Source organism: Balaenoptera acutorostrata, chromosome 14 (genome assembly GCF_949987535.1).
Source record: "Balaenoptera acutorostrata chromosome 14, mBalAcu1.1, whole genome shotgun sequence".
NCBI classification, from domain to species: domain Eukaryota; kingdom Metazoa; phylum Chordata; class Mammalia; order Artiodactyla; family Balaenopteridae; genus Balaenoptera; species Balaenoptera acutorostrata.
The window spans coordinates 26,195,457-26,212,503 of record NC_080077.1 but is presented as its reverse complement, the minus strand read 5'-3'; the positions used below and the strand labels follow the sequence as shown (position 1 = coordinate 26,212,503).

Sequence of the window (17,047 nt, the reverse complement as noted above, 5' to 3'; positions counted from 1 at the left end):
AATAATGTATGAGAAGAGATTGGTCCTGGAAAATAGAAAGCATTTAATAAATTGCACCTATCGTGTTATTTGCATTATTAATATCACCAGTGAACTATATCTGGTAAATCAAGAAAATTATCTTCCTTAAATTAATAGATTATACCTTCTTTTGTTTTATTGTCAAATTTGCCAGTTCTTTGTAAGAAATTAATCTGCATAGAGATATACGCCAGCACCAACAGATTGCCCCTAACACATCTAACAAATTATTTCAGAACTCGGCATAGCCACCAACGGTGACTTCCAGGGCTTTGTCACACCTCTGCTAATGATTTGGGTCTTCATGTCAGCAGATACATTAGCTTTTTTCACTTTCAGTATCTGAGCATGTGCTCAGGTTCCAAAACATATTCCAAGGTAAATAGTTGATTTCAAATTTTAAAAGAAATTATTACTGATGTCTAAGATCAAAGCCACTTGCAGATTCTTTTTTTTTTCCCCCCTGGTTCATAGACTCAAATATTCCTTTCACCTGTGATCCAGGGTCGTTAATTACCCAGCAACACTGCGTGCTGCTTTCTGTGTACTGTGGAAGGAGACTGCTCTTGTGCTTCATCTACTCCAGAGAACTGGAACCAACCCACCAGGACCTTAAGAGAGTGGAGTATTCCTATGGACCATCAGGGTCAAGACACACTGCCCGTGTCCTGACCAAGGATTTCATTAAAAAACCCACTCTCAACTCGACCTTCCTTTTATAAATGCCCCTCAGCCCATGATTCCAAAGTACTCTCAGTAAAAGAATCTCGTAAGGCAGCTGCAAAGTTCTCACCAAACTCTATACAGAAGGCAAAGGGAATGCCTAATCTTTGCCTGCCTTGGTGGTTTCGTTGGGATAATAGACATTCTTACTCCCACCAAAAAATGTTTACACTGTTCTCAAATAGAGCAGAGGTCTTAACGTTTTCTCAGCTTTGAAAGCTGCTTCTGATTCTTATCTTCTTACCAGCATATTCATTAAGAAGTTCACAGATATATAAGTAACCATTCCAGTTAGACATTTGTATTTCCTACTTATTTGACCGATAATTTTTGAGAATTTTTGCACTTCATGTAAGAGGCACATTTTTGATTAAAGGATAATTTTAGACATGCTCTGAAGAGTATATAGGTGCGTGTCGTTTGCATGCACATATTCAGGATGGGCTGTTTCACCAACATCCCTACATCCAGCCTCAGAGTGTTTGTAGGAACAAGTGTAGCACTGGGGCGGACATAGGACCAGATGAGGAGAAGCAGGCTTGGGTAATTTTTGTCACCCCAAACTGTCTGTGAAAGTTTGAACTAGGCATCAACTCTCTCTGGCTGAATGAGGCCATCTTTAGAGTATGAGGTATCACTGTTTTTTGTTTTTAGTTAATTTATGAAAAACACAAGAGCCTTTCAAAGTGAAAACCATACTATAAAATATAAAAGAATGTTTCAAAACAATAGCTGGGGGGAAACCAATAACTATTTTTTTATGTATATTTTGAAACTGTTTCCTCATTAACAGCTTTTATTTATTTATTTATTTATTTATTTTATTTATTTATTTAATCAGTCATCAATTTTATACACATCACTGTATACATGTCAATCCCAATCGCCCAATTCAGCACACCACCATCCCCACCCCACCGCAGTTTTCCCCCCTTGGTGTCCATATGTCTGTTCTCTACATCTGTGTCTCAACTTCTGCCCTGCAACCTGGTTCATCTGTACCATTTTTCTAGGTTCCACATACATGCGTTAATATACGATATTTGTTTTTCTCTTTCTGACTTACTTCACTCTGTATGACAGTCTCTAGATCCATCCACGTCTCAACAAATGACTCAATTTCGTTCCTTTTTATGGCTGAGTAATATTCCATTGTATCTATGTACCACAACTTCTTTATCCATTCGTCTGTCGATGGGCATTTAGGTTGCTTCCATGACCTGGCTATTGTAAATAGTGCTGCAATGAACGTTGGGGTGCATGTGTCTTTTTGAATTACGGTTTTCTCTGGGTATATGCCCAGTAGTGGGATTGCTGGGTCATATGGTAATTCTATTTTTAGTTTTTTCAGGAATCTCCATACTGTTCTCCATAGTGGCTGTATCAATTTACATTCCCACCAACAGTGCAAGAGGGTTCCCTTTTCTCCACACCCTCTCCAGCATTTGTTGTTTGTAGATGTTCTGATGATGCCCATTCTAACTGGTGTGAGGTGATACCTCATTGTAGTTTTGATTTGCATTTCTCTAATAATTAGTGACGTTGAGCATCTTTTCATGTGCTTCGTGGCCGTCTCTATGTCTTCTTTGGAGAAATGTCTATTTAGGTCTTCTGCCCATTTTTGGATTGGGTTGTTTGTTTCTTTAATATTGAGCTCAGTGAGCTGTTTATATATTTTGGAGATTAATCCTTTGTCCGTTGATTCATTTGCAAATATTTTCTCCCATTCTGAGGGTTGTCTTTTCGTCTTCTTTATGGTTTCCTTTGCTGTGCAAGAGCTTTGAAGTTTCACTAGGTCCCATTTGTTTATTTTTGTTTTTATTTCCATTACTCTAGGAGGTGGATCAAAAAAGATCTTGCTGTGATTTATGTCAAAGAGTGTTTTTCCTATGTTTTCCTCTAAGAGTTTTATAGTGTCCGGTCTTACATTTAGGTCTCTAATCCATTTTGAGTTTATTTTTGTGTATGGTGTTAGGGAGTATTCTTATTTCATTCTTTTACATGTAGCTGTCCAGTTTTCCCAGCACCACTTATTGAAGAGACTCTCTTTTCTCCATTGTATATCTTTGCCTCCTTTGTCATAGATTACTTGACCATAGGTGTGTGGGTTTATCTCTGGGCTTTCTATCCTGTTCCATTGATCTATGTTTCTGTTTTTGTGCCAGTACCATATTGTCTTGATTACTGTAGCTTTGTAGTATAGTCTGAAGTCAGGGAGTCTGATTCCTCCAGTTCCGTTTTTTTCCCTCAAGATTGCTTTGGCTATTTGGGGTCTTTTGTGTCTCCATACAAATTTTAAGATTTTTTGTTCTAGTTCCGTAAAAATGCCATTGGTACTTTGATAGGGATTGCATTGAATCTGTAGATTGCTTTGGGTAGTATATTCATTTTCACAATATTGATTCTTCCAATCCAAGAACATGGTATATCTCTCCATCTGTTGGTATCATCTTTAATTTCTTTCATCAGTGTCTTATAGTTTTCTGCATACAGGTCTTTTGTCTCCCTAGGTAGGTTTATTCCTAGATATTTTATTCTTTTTGTTGCAGTGGTACATGGGAGTGTTTCCATAATTTCTCTTTCAGATTTTTCATCATTAGTGTATAGGAATGCAAGAGATTTCTGTGCATTAATTTTGTATCCTGCAACTTTACCAAATTCATTAATTAGCTCTAGTAGTTTTCTGGTGGCAGTTTTAGGATTCTCTATGTAAAGTATCATGTCATCTGCAAACAGTGACAGTTCTACTTCTTCTTTTCCAATTTGGATTCCTTTTATTTCTTTTTCTTCTCTGATTGCCGTGGCTAGGACTTCCAGAACTATGTTGAATAATAGTGGTGAGAGTGGACATCCTTGTCTCATTCCTGATCTTAGAGGAAATGCTTTCAGTTTTTCACCATTGAGAAGGATGTTTGCTGTGGGTTTGTCATATATGGCCTTTATTATGTTAAGGTAGGTTCCCTCTATGCCCACTTTCTGGAGAGTTTTTATCATAAATGGGTGTTGAATTTTGTCAAAAGCTTTTTCTGCATCAATTGAGATGATCATATGGTTTTTATTCTTCAATTTGTTAATATGGTGTATCACATTGATTGATTTGCGTATATTGAAGAATCCTTGCATCCCTGGGATAAATCCCACTTGATTGTGGTGTATGATCCTTTTAATGTGTTGTTGGATTCTGTCTGCTAGTATTTTGTTGAGGATTTTTTGCCTCTATATCCATCAGTGATATTGGTCTGTAATTTTCTTTTTTTGTAGTATCTTTGTCTGCTTTTGGTATCAGGGTGATGGTGGCCTCATAGAATGAGTTTGGGGGTGTTCCTTCCTCTGTAATTTTTTGGAAGAGTTTGAGAAGGATGGGTGTTAGCTCTTCTCTAAATGTTTGATAGAATTCACCTGTGAAGCCATCTGGTCCTGCACTTCTGTTTGTTGGACTATTTTTAATCACAGTTTCAATTTCATACTTGTGATTGGTCTGCTCTTATTTTCTGTTTCTTCCTGGTTCAGTCTTGGAAGGTTATACTTTTCTAAGAATTTGTCCATTTCTTCCTGGTTTTCCATTTTATTGGCATATAGTTGCTTGTAGTAGTCTCTTAGGATGCTTTGTATTTCTGCCGTGTCTGTTGTAACTTCTCCTTTTTCGTTTCTGATTTTATTGATTTGAGTCCTCTCCCTCTTTTTCTTGATGAGTGTGGCTAATGACTTATCAATTTTGTTTATCTTCTCAAAGAACCAGCTTTTAGTTTTATTGATCTTTGCTATTGTTTTCTTTGTTTCTATTTCATTTATTTCCGCTCTGATCTTTATGATTTCTTTCCTTCTGCTAACTTTGGGTTTTGTTTGTTCTTCTTTCTCTAGTTTCTTTAGGTGTAAGGTTAGATTGTTTACTTGAGATTTTTCTTGTTTCTTTAGGTAGGCTTGTATAGCTATAAACTTCCCTCTTAGAACTGCTTTTGCTGCATCCGATAGGTTTTGTATCATCGTGTTTTCATTGTCATTTGTCTCTAGGTTTTTTTGATTTCCTCTTTGATTTCTTCAGTGATCTCTTGGTTATTTAGTAACGTATTGTTTAGCCTCCATGTGTTTGTGTTTTTTACATTTTTTTCCCTGTAATTCATTTGTAATCTCATAGCGTTGTGGTCAGAAAACATGCTTGATATGATTTCAATTTTCTTAAATTTACTGAGGCTTGATTTGTGACCCAAGAGGTGATCTATCCTGGAGAATGTTCCGTGCGCACTTGAGAAGAAAGTGTAATCTGCTGTTCTTGGATGGAATGTCCTATAAATATCAATTAAATCTATTTCGTCTATTGTGTCATTTAAAGCTTCTGTTTCCTTATTTATTTTCATTTTGGATGATCTGTCCATTGGTGTAAGTGAGGTGTCAAAGTCCCCCACTATTACTGTGTTACTGTCGATTTCCTCTTTTATAGCTGTTAGCAGTTGCCTTATGTATTGAGGTGCTCCTATGTTGGGTGCATATATATTTATAATTGTTATATCTTCTTCTTGGAGTGATCCCTTGATCATTATGTAGTGTCCTTCCTTGTCTCTTGGAGCATTCTTTATTTTAAAGTCTATTTTATCTGATATGAGTATAGCTACTCCAGCTTTCTTTTGATTTCCATTTGCATGGAATCTCTTTTTCCATCCCCTCACTTTCAGTCTGTATGTGTCCCTAGGTCTAAAGTGGGTCTCCTGTAGACAGCATATATATGGGTCTTGTTTTTGTATCCATTCAGCGAGCCTGTGTCTTTTGGTTGGGACATTTAATCCATTCACGTTTAAGGTAATTATCGATATATATGTTCCTATGACCATTTTCTTAATTGTTTTGGGTTTGTTTTTGTAGGTCCTTTTCTTCTCTTGTGTTTCCCATTTAGAGAAGTTCCTTTAGCATTTGTTGTAGAGCTGGTTTGGTGGTGCTGAATTCTCTTAGCTTTTGCTTGTCTGTAAAGCTTTGGATTTCTCCATCAAATCTAAATGAGATCCTTGCCAGGTAGAGTAATCTTGGTTGTAGGTTCTTCCCTTTCATCACTTTAAGTATATCATGCCACTCCCTTCTGGCTTGTAGAGTTTCTGCTGAGAAATCAGCTGTTAACCTTATGGGAGTTCCCTTGTATGTTATTTGTCATTTTCCCCTTGCTGCTTTCAATAATTTTTCTTTGTCTTTAATTTTTGCCACTTTGATTACTATGTGTCTCAGCATGTTTCTCCTTGGGTTTATTCTGTATGGGACTCTCTGCGCTTCCTGGACTTGGGTGGCTATTTCCTTTCCCATGTTAAGGAAGTTTTCAACTATAATCTCTTCAAATATTTTCTCTGGTCCTTTCTCCCTCTCTTCTCCTTCTGGGACCCCTATAATGCGAATGTTGTTGCGTTTAATGTTGTCCCAGAGGTCTCTTAGGCTGTCTTCATTTCTTTTATTCTTTTTTCTTTAATGTGTTCCACAGCAGTGAATTCCACCATTCTGTCTTCCAGGTCACTTATCCGTTCTTCTGCCTCAGTTATTCTGGTATTGATTCCTTCTAGTGTAGTTTTCATTTCAGTTATTGTATTGTTCATCTCTGTTTGTTTGTTCTTTAATTCTTCTAGGTCTTTGTTAATCATTTCTTGCATCTTCTTAATCTTTGCCTCCATTCTTATTCCGAGGTCCTGGATCATCTTCACTATCATTATTCTGAAATCTTTTTCTGGAAGGTTGCCTATCTCCACTTCATTTAATTGTTTTTTGGGGGTTTTATTTTGTTCCTTCATCTGATACATAGCCCTCTGCCTTTTCATCTTGTCTATCTTTCTGTGAATGTGGTTTTTGTTCCACAGGCTGCAGGATTGTAGTTTTTCTTGCTTCTGCTGTCTGCCCTCTGGTTATTAACAGCTTTTATGGAGATATAATTCACATACCATGCAATGCACCCATTTAAACTGCCCAATTCAAAGGTTTTTTGTTTTTGTTTTTTATTACACTGTTGTTTTAGTTGCTGCAGTGAACACTGGCATACAAGTATCTGTTCAAATTCCGGTTTTCAGTTCTTCTGGGTACACTCCTAAGAGTGCAAAATTGCTGGGTTATATGGTAATTCCATGTTCAGCTTTTTGAGGAACATTATTACTTTTAGAAAAGTTTGTACTTATGAGTTACTGCACTAAGCATCTTAAATGTGTATTGCATCTAGTTGCCATAGCAAACTTTTTCATTTATTCTTATTCATTCATTCAGCAAGTAATTTTAAAGGATCTACTATGTACCAGGCACTGTTCTAGGCACTGAGGTTCTCTAGTGAACAAATAACAAAGTTCAACTCTCTTGTAGGTCTTACATAATAGTAATAATGGCAGACAGTAAACAAATATATATATATTAATAAATGCCATTAAGGCAATGAAGAAAAATGCATGGTGAGGAGGAATATTGCAGAGGATGGTTGTAGGTACAAGGGATGCTATTTTAGATGGAATTAAAGGGGAATGTCTGTGAAAAGCTGACACCTGAGCAGAACCCTAAAAGAATCGAGGCAGGGCTTCCCTGGTGGTGCAGTGGTTAGGACTCCGCCTGCCAATGCAGGGGACCTGGGTTCGAGCCCTGGTCTGGGAAGATCCCACATGCCGTGGAGCAGCGCCACAAGTACTGAGCCTGTGCTCTGGAGCCCACAAGCCACACCTACTGAGCCTGCGTGCCACAACTACTGAAGCCTGCGCACCGCAACGAAGAGTATCCCCATCTCGCCACTACTAGAGAAAGCCCGCGCACAGCAACAAAGACCCAACACAGCCAAAAATAAAATAAATTAATTAATCAATTAATTTTAAGAAAAGAATCGAGGCAGCTAGTCATCCAGAGATCTTGGGAGACCATTCTGGGGAGAGGCAAAAATGCAAAGGCCCTGAGGCACGTCCAGGCTTGGTGAGGTCAAGGAACAACAGACAGGTTGGGGTTGCTGAGGGGAGGGGTGGGGTGGGGTTTTTTTATATTGTGATGGGAAGGCATTTGGAGAGTTTGAGCAGGAGACAGAGGCAATCAATTATTCTGCCTATTTCTAGGTAGAGAAGGCTTTAAGTGATTTTACCAAAGCACCCGGTGAGTAACAAAGAAGATTTTCCCAAGTAGGTTCACTCCGGAGTACATGCTCTTCCCCACCAGTCTAGGGCACGTCTCTGCCCTAACACTATTCCTTGCTGGCTGTCGTTGCTTTACAGAGGTACCCTACGAGGTGCTCCTTCCCTGGGATTGGTTCGTGGCTCTCTGTAAGCGGTAAGCCAGACGTTAAGCGGGTCTTGCCAGGCGTGGTGTTTGAGGTCTCTGGATTCTCTCCGTAGGCATGATGCACTCCCCGGGATTTGACGGGAACAGCAGCCTGGGCTTGCAGATGCTGATGAACGCGGACAGCCTGTACTCGGCCGCGCACTGCGCCCTGCTGCTCAACCTGAAGCTCTCCCACGGCGACTACTACCGGAAGCGGCCCGCCCTGGCGCCAGGCACCATGGTGAGTGTGCATCTCCGCCCCACCACGCCGAGGACCAGCGGCGGCCTCTGGGCTGGCACCCAAGTGTCATTGCCACGAGAGGGATGGCTGGTGTGTTCTATCTCACACTGATCTGGAATGGGTGATGCCCGCGGGGCTGTGGAGGGTGGACGGACGCGACGCCCAGGAACCATTGTGCAATTTGCACGCGCGGTGAGCCGCAGAGCTACCCACCTAGCTCCAGGAGTAAAGAACTCTGTGTGCCTGCAAAGGGCTGCCTGCCACTGGCCCAGTAAGTTCATCCAGTGGCATTAAACACACGTGTGTAAGACATATTCAAAAACGTAATCAGCATGTTAAGTAACAGCAGGAGATGTGCAGAGAATGGTCCCCTTTGCAGAAAATGCAGGCGTGCTGTTACAAAAACCCTTCACTGAGTTCCAAAATATACCAAGACCCACTCGGACCCAGAGCTAAGCTCACTAATGTCGATAACAGAACACCTCCTATGAGGTGATGACAGTGATGAGTATTCTTCCGTGGTTGGCTCCCTGGCGTGAGCAGACCACTCCGTGGCAGACCCTGGGACCAGGTCGAGAGCCTAAATCCACGGAGTGATGTTAAGGGATCCGCAGTCATTTGTTTGATAAATGATTGACAAATTGTATGTTTCCGAGGGTAAGCGGTGGCTTCATGAGTGTAAGTCAAGTATCTCTTGAGACACATATGTCCTTCGGGGAGGACATGCCACCTCTGCTGCTGATGGGACACTAAGAAGGAGGTGCTCTGTGAAACATTTCTGTGCATTTTCTAATCCTCCCACATGTCAGAGAGCACAAATATAAAATGTAGTATCCCTACTCCTCCTACAGGGTTTCTTAAAAAGATCACATAAATGAAAGGACCTTCATGAAGTTGGGGACTTTTCCATTGCAGTTTCCGCTTCCCTCGCCACCCTCTGTCCCCCAGTCGACAAGGTTGTGTTTTTCCCATAAGCGGTGACTCGGTGACTCGGGACGTGAAGAGGCGGCAGAGGAACATGAGAGCCTGTTTGTTTGCAAGGGATCGTATTTGGTCACCTTCTCGTGTGATCTTCTCTGCAGAAAGAGTTCATGAAGCAGGTGCAGACCAGCGGGGTGCTGATGGTCTTCTCCCAGGCCTGGATCGAGGAGCTTTACCACCAGGTTCTCGACAGAAACATGCTCGGAGAAGCCGGCTACTGGGGCAGCCCCGAGGACAACAGCCTTCCCCTCATCACCATGCTGACTGGTCAGTGGCTCACTGCACGGCTCCGTGGCACTCGGTGGGGTGGGGAGGGCCCACGCTTCAAAGCCCCTTTCAGGGAAGCAGTAGTGTTTCAAGCAGACTTTGAAACAGCACCCACAAAACCTCCCTGGCAGTTGATGACAGTTCCAGAGAAGTGTCATGAGTTCACCTCATAAGAACTTTCTGTCCTTTTTCCACGTGGGACTCTGCAGGCTCACTGTGCCCCATTAGATTAGGAATTATTTAGCACCTATGTCTGTTGGGATAAAACTGTAGACCTCTTCTGGGGATATGAAGTACGGTCTGGGCGCAAAGCCCAGAATTATTCCTGGAAACTCTCACATGCTCATAGATACCCTGTATTGTTCAGTGCTTCTGAGAATTTGCCAGTAATGTAAAATGATTGATTTTAAACTTGGCTTCATCCCCATTTCTTGTCCATATCAGAGTTCTCCCTTCCCTTCCCAGCTGTACCAGAGTGAAAAAGAATGCAAGGGAATTGCCTGGCGTTAGGACTCTGCACTTCCACTGCAGGGGGGCCCGGGTTCAATCCCTGGTCGGGGGAATAAGATCCCACCAGCCACGCAACATGGCCAAAAAAAAAAAGAAAGAATGTAAAATAGCTTGCCCAGCATCTTTTCTTTAGTGTCTCGAGTTTTTAAAATCCTATTTAACTATTGGAAATATCATATGAGAACATAAAGAGAAGTATGGGGTGTGGTCATAAGGCAACATTTTGGCAAAAGCAGCCACTCATGGCTTTGCATGGCATAACTACAATGTCAGGTCAAGATCGGGGAGTGCTCAAAAGTTTGGATTGGTCATCAGGAGCCTTAATAAATTTGATCTGAGTTCCCAGACTGGTATCTGTCTGAGTGATCTTTTCATGGCTCCCACTGATGTGATAAGTAGAGCATGGCCCTACATGGACACCTTCCCTGCCATCTCTGTGGTGTGTATGTCCTCACACAGCTCCACACGGCTTTGCACCGGACGGGGCACACTGGCAGGAACCTGGAGCAGTCCAGCTGGGAGGCAGAATCTGTTGTCCCAAAGGATATGTTATATTGCTCTTACAAAGGTGGCAGAGTGAACTACTGGCAGGTGGAGATCAAAACTGAGGAATTTGGGGAAAGGCACTATTTAGAAATCAGGCAGGGCGTCAAGACATACAGTGAGGTCTATCCATAGCAGGCAGCGTCTTGGTCATTGTCTGGCATTTGGAGTGTTGGTTCCAGAACTAGGATGGAATTGGGGGAAGCAAGACTGGGTCCCAAGCCTTGCGGACCATCATCACCAGACAAGTGACCAATTAGTATTTTATTAATCATGATAATATTTACATCCATTTGAAAAATAGGAATTCATATTTATGAAGACATTTATGAGACATTTATTCAGTCTACTTATAAGCACTGCTTGATTTCCATCTCTCTGCACAAACTGGCTTCAGATTGAGATTAAAGGTACTGTCCAGAGCTTCTAAGTGCCTTGGAATTTAGATGAAGATCTTAAACATGCCAGCTTTAATTTCAATACCATAGTTTCTGCCAAAATTAATCTCTGAATTTCCTCCCTGAATCTTAATACAAGGAGTCATACAGTAGATGTAAAAATGAACAAATAGGGACTTCCCTGGTGGCGCAGTAGTTAAGAATCCACCTGCCAATGCAGCGGACCTGGGTTCGAGCCCTGGTCTGGGAAGATCCCACGTGCCGTGGAGCAACTAAGCCCGTGCGCCACAACTACTGAGGCTGCGCTCTAGAGCCCACGAGCCACAATTACTGAAGCCCGTGCACCTAGATCCCATGCTCCGCAACAAGAGAAGCCACTGCAATGAGAAGCCTGCTCGCCGCAACTAGAGAAAGCCCGCGCACAGCCATGAAGACCCAATGCAGCCATAAATAAATTAATTAATTAATTAATTAATTTTAAAAATTGAACAAATAACAGGCTATTCACAGGAGCCATATTCATCCGTCATCACTGTTAATCAGCCATCTCTTTTATAATGGAACAGTAAGTTCAATTGCTTCATCCATAGGGAAGTTATCTAACTTTAGATTAATGATAGAAAAACAGACTTTTCATAAGAATTTGACAGAATTACGTTCTGTGATTCTTTGTAGCAAAGTTCAGGTGTGAAGTGACAAGTGAATTTGAGCAGCAATTAACCTAGAGCTTGGAAACGTCCATCTAATCTTTTCATTATGTGCAAGGAAAAGCAGTAGCAGTAACCTGGTCATCAACACACCTGTGGCCATTCCTCATGTCATGTCATGTCAAAGTATTCTACAGATTGTGGAATTTTAGCACTTAGATAAGCTTTGTGTTACTTGAATTCCTCAGTCCTTTACCTAGCACATAGGAAACAAAACTTCGATAAGTGGCAATTTCTGGCAAATGTCATTAGACCATTTGACCATAAGTCAAATTAATTTCAGTGAAACTGCTCTGTTCCCACTGTAGTAGTCCTATAGATTTCTCCCTGCCTTCCCTCCCACACCCAGTCTTACTGAGAGGTAATTGACATATTAATCCCAGGTGTACAACATAATGATTTGATATATGCATATATTGTAAAATGACCATCACAGTAAGTTTAGTTAACATCAATCACCTCTCATAGTTACAAATTTTTTTCTCACTGAGGTGAGAACTTTTACGATATATTCTCTGAGCAACTTTCAGAGATGTGTTACCAGAAGTCTCTAGACTTCCTGGAGTTACTGTAAGAATCAAAGATATAATGAAATAATTTTCAAACACCATGCGAGTCTCACCCTATTGGGGTGAAGGTGAAGTTCTAAAGTCAGGGAATAAGCTTATGTTACCCTCTTCTCCCGTCCCCTCTGTGTGGTGCATTCACCTATGTTAGCTGCATTCAAATGCATATGCTTCTACTCCATGGTCACTCCTCCAATGGTTACTTCCTTTTTACTGAGGAATTTGGGGCCCAGAGAACGGGGTACTGGCCCAAGGCTATGAGACTACTTAATTCAGAGGCAAGGCTGAATCGAAGCCCAGCCCTCTCAAGCCAGGCCAGTCTCTTCTTACCAGCATGTTAAGGAATGGTTCATTGAACTAATTCTGTAGATGAGAGTATATTTTAACAAAAATTGAAACAGGGTGAATTAGAATCCCATATTGAGCTGAAATTTGGTGTCATGGAAGGAGGCCTGGATGGGTGTCAGAAGACGTGAATACTAAGTCTAATTCCTTCCTTTGCCAGCCTCATGACTTGGGCGATTTACCTACTTTGAATACTTATTTCTTTCTCTATGAAATACGGAAAAATAATACCTACCCTGCCTACGTACTTGGAGTTGTTGGGAAGATCTAATGAAAAAAATGTTACGTGAAAACACTTTGAAAATTGTAAGGTATTATTAGTAAGGTATTGTGCTTTCCAATCAGATTATATGATTATCTGACCAAAGAGGCTTATCCTCCTCTTAATTCTTTTGAGGAAGCTCTGAAAAACAGATCCATGTTAGAGTAACCTGTACATATAAAATGTGGGAATAATGCCACGATTTTGAATAAAAGCGAGTATGCAAAGATCAAAATATTCTAAATCAATAGATTTTCTAGCAACAGAGGTATCAGAATTTATTTTTTCAAATAAAAAAATGCATCCGCCTAACAGAAGAATGCTCTAGCAATGAAAGAAAACTGTACTGAATGGATAAAACAAAAATTTTAATATTCTGATAAAAGGTTGCTACATACTTGGTACATAACAGATCCCACGACTATTTGTTGGGAAGAAAATGAATATTGTGGTAGCCGTTTGTTTTTGACTGGAGTGTTCTTTAAAAAGAAAGAATAAAACCTTGCCCTTTTTCCTTGACAGATATCGATGGCTTAGAGAGCAGTGCAATTGGAGGGCAGCTGATGACCTCAGCTTCTGTGGAGTCTCCTTTCACCCAGGGCAGGAGAATTGATGACTCCACGGTGGCAGGTAGTGACTTGGGTCTTGAGTTTATGAATATACATCCATCGCATGTGTTACCAGCAATTAAATTATGATGTGGCAGCTTTCTGTGCTGACGTAAATGAATTAAGATTTCATCTTGGCAGAAAAATACTTGATGGAAGTTACTAGCATCATCCAGCTGCTGATGCAACATTCATTATTTATAAGCACAAAGTGAAACGCAATCTGATATAACCCTTTCCATTGTATTTCCTGTAGTAGAATTGCACACGGCTCGATAATGCTAATGTGATGGTCAGAGAATCCCAGGCCATTCATTGCCAGGTTGTTTTATCTCCGGAAGGTGACCCACAGCCCTTCACGTTCTAGGTGTGGCGTTCGCTCGCTACATTCTGGTTGGCTGCTGGAAGAACTTGATCGACACTTTATCAACCCCCCTGACCGGCCGAATGGCGGGGAGCTCCAAAGGGCTGGCCTTCATTCTGGGAGCTGAAGGCATCAAAGAACAGAACCAAAAAGAACGCGATGCCATCTGCATGAGCCTCGATGGGCTGCGGAAAGCAGCGCGGCTGAGCTGTGCTCTAGGTATGGCGGACGTGGTATCCCTGACCCGTGGCCCAAGGGGTGTTCCCGAGGAACACATTAGGAGCGGCCCTAGTGGACACCAAGTCTTTTAGAAGTGCTTCTGCCAGGTGAGTGGTTAGAGAATAGACTCAGTTAAGGGGTAATTGTTTGTTTCCTCTAAAGGAGTTGCAGCCAACTGTGCGTCAGCCCTCGCCCAGATGGCAGCTGCCTCCTGTGTCCAGGAAGAGAAAGAGGAAAGGGAAATCCAGGAACCCGGTGATGCCATAGCACAAGGTAACAGCAGAAGGGCTAGAATCCACCTGGTGCCTGTGTGAGGTTTGCACATGCCCGCAGACACACTTATCCCTGTTGCATGTGTGATACACGGCGTATTGTATACCACTGGTGAGGAGATCCCGCTGGATAACAGGCTTGGGTCAGTTTTACATGGCTGACGCTCCAGACTGCTCACAGTAGGTCCCTCTGGACACAAGAGACATACTGGCTCCTGGTGACTAGGAAAGTGCACTTGGCTGCTAGCCAGAGGCCCACCTGGCTCAGCTATTCAAACCTGTGGCGTCCTCTGGCCACTGGCTTTGAAGCTTCCCAGGGTGCACATTTGAGGACCCCCTCAGGCTACAGTGGGAAAGATAGAATGGCCAGGGTTCTGAAGGGGGGAATCAAATCGATGGAGGAATCCCTGAGAGGAGGCTCAGGAAGACTTTGCTCTTGTCAGAGAAAAACCTGAGCTTTGTGAACTTGGGAAAGGGTTGATTTTTAACTTGTTAAAATTAGTCAGTCAATGAAGTGGATGGTTATCTAGATATAAGGAAAGAGAATGGCCTAATAGCAATGGAAGATAAATGGCAGACAGCAAACAAGGAAAAATTGGAAGCTTGGTCCAACTTGTGCTAACAATGTATCAGGTATATAAAATAGGTAGTCACAGAAAGAGTCAGCACATTTTTAGCTGAGAAAAACAGGTTAGGTTGGTGTTCCTTAAACTTGAGTAATAGAGAGAATCATATGAAAACAAAGCAACTCTTACACATCCCCAGTGTTAACTGCAAAAGGGTATCACACTTTTACTTAAAATGTACAACTATAAGTTACATAAAAATACTTAAATTTAAAGTTCTTCAAAAACTATTAAACCAGAGCTAGTATTTGAATATAGACAAATAAAAAATAAAATCAATATCACATCCGTGAGACAAATGATGCTTTGCTAAACATCAGTTTGCCCTTTACAGTAGGAGCATGGTTCGGCTTCCTCTGTAGTGAGCGTGCTGTGTTTCTGGGTTCTGGACCATTGCTCAGTTTTCCCACTAGACCCATCTTCCAGTGACTGGACACCTCAATTCATGCAGGATGCTGTCGTTGGGCCTTGCCTTGGCGTTTTGCGTAATTGACATCTTAAGTCATCTTCTGCATCCTTTCTCATTCATCATCTACAATTTAAAAGGTATTATTTGAAGATCACAAGTATAAACGTAAACTCAGGGAGTGAAATGATATGGGAATTTTCAGTTATAAAGCGGTCATCATGGCGCTGATTGTGTACATACATATGTTGTTTTACATGATCATCATGAACACCTAACATTAAATAAACCTCAGAGAGGACTTGGGAAGGCCAGGAATTCTTTCTTATTATCAATATGAGTACACAGGGGCAGAGGATGGGTCTGGGCACAGATGGCTTTAGCTGGGATTGGCCCTTGAAGCCCATCCTCACTGCTGTGACTGACCCAGATCCCAGGGGTGGGCCCAGAGGAACTGTACCTACCAGCTCAGAATCCATGGACTTCTGAAACCCTGGGGCTGGGGTCACCAATGTCTGTGGGCCTGTGGGCTGGGTAGTTTGCATGATGAGCCTCGGGGACCTGCCATTGAAGAGCTCGCTGCCAGTGACATCTCCCGTTTCCTTTTGCCCTTGCACGAGAGCACATTCTTTCCTTTCCTTCCTTTCTCCCTCGCCTTCTGTCTCCCTTACTTGGACTGTTATTCTAGCGAATGTCTTTCTGACGCAGTGAAGCTAAAAGTGGAGCAGAAACTGGAGCAGATCGGGAAGCTGCAGGGGGTATGGCTGCACGCAGCCCACGTCCTGTGCATGGACGCCATCCTCAGTGTCGGCCTGGAGATGGGCAGTCACAACCCGGACTGCTGGCCACACGTGTTCAGGTGTGTGACCGGATCCCCACCCCCGCAGGCCTGGCACCGCCTGCCGGGGGCGGGGGGGGCAGGGGGGGAGGGGGCCTGCCGTCGGGAAGGGGTAGAACCCTGCACCTGCCAGCACGTAAACAGATCACAGTAGTTCACAGAGTTTGGAAAAGCCCCAAATGAGAGGTTAAAAAGACAAGAGGGAATAAGGGCCCATCTGAATGTATGTCTCAGAGAACAGAGTGACAGAACTGAATTTAGGAAACTGTGAACTATCATTGACATTGTCTGTGAGAGGCAGATAACATTATCCCAGGGAAGGAAAACTGATTCTTAACTAGAGGCTGGTAAAAGACCACATCAGTTAGGTGAATACTAGGCAGATCTAAAAGCTGGTCATGTGTCAGCAACATAACATGGCTGTATGTTTATTAATGTCCTTTTTATTGAAAGAAGGATTTTTGTTAGCTTACATGGACACGTAATAAGTACATTTTGCCTACTTTTAATTTAGCTAGACAAAGGAAAAAATAGAATAGTACATAGTGTCAAAGACAGCCAAAAGTTTGCCTCTTAGCTTTGTAGTATCAAAGTAAAAAGAACCTCCCAATCAGTTACACAGTTCACAGCACCTGTAAAATAAACACAAAGCGAGAGCTCCACAGTCCTCCCATGATCTAGAAGAAAAGCCTGCCTTCCCTGGCACTGGCGGTCGGGTGGACCTCGGACAAAGGAAGGACCACTGTCCACCCGCAGCAGGCACAGGGAGGCTGTGGCTTTCTGCCCATCTCCTCAGCACACACCCCATCCTCTACAAGCTCAGTTCTGGCCGAGCGGTGGAGGGACGGTCGGGAGCAGGATGGTGGCCGCAGCGGGGCTCAGACATCCAGATCTTGCCCAGA

The 17,047-nt window shown here is 42.4% G+C and overlaps 1 protein-coding gene across 4 annotated transcripts in view; it reads left to right on the top strand.

Moving 5' to 3' along the window:
• The window catches only part of ARFGEF3 (ARFGEF family member 3), a 206,982-nt gene that overhangs the window by 131,764 nt on the left and 58,171 nt on the right, over positions 1 to 17,047 (top strand). For all 4 annotated transcript variants that reach the window (XM_007190935.2, XM_007190936.2, XM_007190934.2 and 1 more), the window contains 6 exons: positions 8,067 to 8,233; positions 9,316 to 9,481; positions 13,335 to 13,442; positions 13,788 to 14,003; positions 14,166 to 14,276; positions 16,016 to 16,166. In XM_007190935.2, the coding sequence (XP_007190997.2) occupies positions 8,067 to 8,233; positions 9,316 to 9,481; positions 13,335 to 13,442; positions 13,788 to 14,003; positions 14,166 to 14,276; positions 16,016 to 16,166 (919 nt within the window). The remainder of the gene's footprint in view (positions 1 to 8,066; positions 8,234 to 9,315; positions 9,482 to 13,334; positions 13,443 to 13,787; positions 14,004 to 14,165; positions 14,277 to 16,015; positions 16,167 to 17,047) is intronic.